The sequence below is a fragment of the Corvus brachyrhynchos genome, unplaced genomic scaffold (assembly GCF_000691975.1).
Source record: "Corvus brachyrhynchos isolate BGI_N302 unplaced genomic scaffold, ASM69197v1 scaffold211, whole genome shotgun sequence".
In the NCBI taxonomy this organism is placed as follows: Eukaryota; Metazoa; Chordata; class Aves; order Passeriformes; family Corvidae; genus Corvus; species Corvus brachyrhynchos.
Window position 1 is genome coordinate 387,673 of NW_008236211.1, and position 3,090 is coordinate 390,762.

Genomic DNA, 3,090 nt, shown 5'->3' on the forward strand with positions numbered 1-3,090 from the left:
GGAGTGCCCATCCCTGGAGGTGTCCCAGGAAGGGCTGGAGGTGGCACTCAGTGCTCTGGGCTGGGGACAAGGTGGGGACTGGGCACAGCTTGGGCTCGATGGGCTGGGAGGGCTTTTCCAGCCTCAGGGATCCTGGGATTTTATCCTTTGGATGCATCCCAAGCTACTACAAACACCGTAAGTCCGTGGGCAGGAAAACTTCCTCGTGCACGAGCTCTCCAAAAGAGTTCCTGGTTTTGCCATGCCCATGCTGCCTAAGCCCGGGGTCCCAGAGCTGGGGACTCTCACTGGTTTATTAATTACCTACAGTTTATTCCATTGGTAGTAAATGGTGCTGATTGTCAGGAATTGCCAGGTACTGATGGCATTTGCTGTAGCTGTGGGTGTAACTCGTGTCCTGGGGAGCCTGGGTTCCTGCCTGAACCAATGTTAATCTGAGTTTTAATTTGAATGTGCCTTGAGAATTGGTCCCAGTTGCACTTTGGAATGTTGTGCAGGAGCTGTAATGAATTCCACAGGAGTCATTAGCCAGGGGGTTACACTTTCCTGGGATGTCAGTGAGTGAGAGGAGCTAAAGGAGCTCCCATAACCATGGAATCATGGAGTTATTACGGTTGGAAAAGACCATCACCAGGCCTCCCACATCACTGATGGGAGCTTGGTGGGTGCAGTATCATTTTCAGACTTAATTTTGTAAATCAATGTGGGATTTAAACCCCATGTTAATGGTCATGGCTTGGGGCAGGTCCCCATTCCTGTGGGTGTGGCAACACTTGGCACCAGCCTTCCTCCCGGCATTCCCAAGGATCCCGGATCACTGGTCCTGTGAGGTCATTTAGCACGACTGAGGGAAGTTGTGAAAGGAGATGAAGTCATTGCTGCCTGTCCCAACACTGTGTCCCACCTTGGCTTGCCTGTAATGGACAGAAAATTGGGAAGTGCCTGCCCCTGCCCCGGGGCCTCTGCCCTCCTCTCAAAGTGCACCCTCTGTGCTCAGAGAGTGAGTGTAAAAGTCCCTTAGTGGGATGGGATTGCCCCGGGCTTAATTCCTGAGAGAACCCCCAGGTAATCGGTTTATTTCCTAATGTTACATAACTTTGTTAAAACTTTCAATTTCCAATATTAGAGCGCTTAAAAGCCTCCCAGAACTCGTTCCCCAGTGCAGTGTGTGTCATCTCCCAGGAATGGTGTAACAGGGTATTTCTGGCCCTTCTGCCCTTTTCCACACTTGGGTTATTTTTCACGCCTCTCTCTGACCGCACCCTGCTCTTCCCAAGCCTCACCCGGCTCCTGTCGTTGTTCCCAATCCCAGAAATCCCCGGCGAAGAAGCTGAGCCACGCCATCAGCAAATCCCTGGGCTGTGTGCCCAGCAGGGAGCCGCCCCGGCCGCTGTTCCCCGAGCAGCCCGAGAAGCCCCTGGACCTGGCCCACATCGTGTGAGTACCCCCGAATCCCCCTCTCCTCCCCAGCACTGAGCCTCGTGCCTGGCCGGGCTCGGGCTGAGGGGCAGGGAGCAGCCCCGGGCTTGGAATGGTGAATTTTCAACGCTGTGTTATAAATATTTCTCTGGAAAATCATGTGAAGGCTGTGGTGGCGTGAAGAGTCTCCTCTAGAAGGGAAGAGCTGCAGGAGGTGGTGGATGCAGGAGGAGCCAGGCCTGGCTGTTCCTGCCTGCAGCTCTGGCATCTCCCTGTCCCCATCAGTGGCACCTCTCACTCATCCCTGTGTTGGATCAGGCTCTGTTTTCTCATTTGTTGTCAATTAAATGATACAGAGCAATGTCAGACACGCTGCAGGGGTCAGCTCCTCGTGCTGCCTGGAGCCTTGGCCTCACATCCATGGCCTCTCTGTGGGTCCAGCTCCATGGCATTATTGTCACGCTGGTGGTGTGACCTCCCCGTGGCACTGATGGGATGTTTTAATGGAATCCCACTGCACTGGTGCTGGTTTGAGCAGCCTGAGGTCACTCTGCTTCCTTTTTCACCTTGAAAGTAAAAGCTGAGAGAAAACAAAACCAAACAAACTCCAAATAAACCTTAGTGTCTTACAGAGGCTGGAGATGAACTCTTCACCCCTGTAGGTGAGAGTGAGGAGGGGAGGAGCAGCATTGGGATCTAATTCCAGGAAAATGGAGCACTCCCATTTTCATGAGTGCGGAGCCGTTTGCAGTCTGAGAGTGAGGGGAGTTGATGCTCCTCTGGGTTTATTTGACATCATGAGTACCAGATTCTTGTGGCAGCAGTTTCTGTGTCCCAGTCCCTGAATGGGGAACCCAGGGTGTTGGGCCAAGGATGTCCCTTCCCCTCTGCCCGTCCCACGTCCGGCTGTGCTGCTCTGGCCCTTCCCAGACCCCGATGGTTCCATTGACTGGTTCTTCTGCTCACTCCTTTGACAGTGTGGCATTCCTTAAGGAAAAGCTGGAGCCTAAATTGCCAAAATATTGGAAAGGTGAGACCTGCAGAGCTTTTTGTAGTGTGGCTTCCTGGTGTGAGCAGCGTAGAGCTCCAGACCTGGCCTGCACCAGTAGCTCCACGCTGGGCTGGTCCCAGCAGGGCTTGGAGCTGGTTCCTGCTTTGCTCCGTGCTTGTTCCCTCCAGTTCCTGCCTCCCTGAGGATTCCCCACCTTTCCCAGCGCTTGCTTTGGGGCTGTGCAGTGAGGGATTGATCTGATTCCATGGAATATGAGTTCTGTTCTGGTTTCCTCGGGGCAATTGCACCCAAACTGGGAAGAATTCGGGGTCAGTTCTGCTGCTGCTCAGTTCAGAGCTGGAGTCCATTCTCCTGAGGAATTCATCCACTTCTCCAGACAAATGGCTCATCAGACCCCGAGGACAGGGCTGCCCATTGTCCACAGCATTGCCTATTCCTTCCCACCCCAGCACTGCCTGTTCCTTCCCCACAGTTATGGCCTTTCCCTTCCCAGCCCATCATTGTCTTTTCCTTCCCAGCCCATCACTGCCTTTCCTTCCCAGCCCATCACTGCCTTTCCTTCCCAACCCATCATTTCCTTTCCTTCCCAACCCATCATTTCCTTTCCTTCCCAGCTCATCATTGCCTTTCCTTCCCAGCCCAGCATTGCCTTTCCTTCC

The 3,090-nt window shown here is 53.6% G+C and overlaps 1 protein-coding gene across 6 annotated transcripts in view; it reads left to right on the forward strand.

Moving 5' to 3' along the window:
• Window positions 1-3,090, forward strand: part of DTNB (dystrobrevin beta) — a 121,634-nt gene that overhangs the window by 31,264 nt on the left and 87,280 nt on the right. For all 6 annotated transcript variants that reach the window (XM_017743531.1, XM_017743550.1, XM_017743545.1 and 3 more), the window contains exon 8: window positions 1,313-1,437. In XM_017743531.1, coding sequence (XP_017599020.1) covers window positions 1,313-1,437 — 125 coding nt within the window. The remainder of the gene's footprint in view (window positions 1-1,312; window positions 1,438-3,090) is intronic.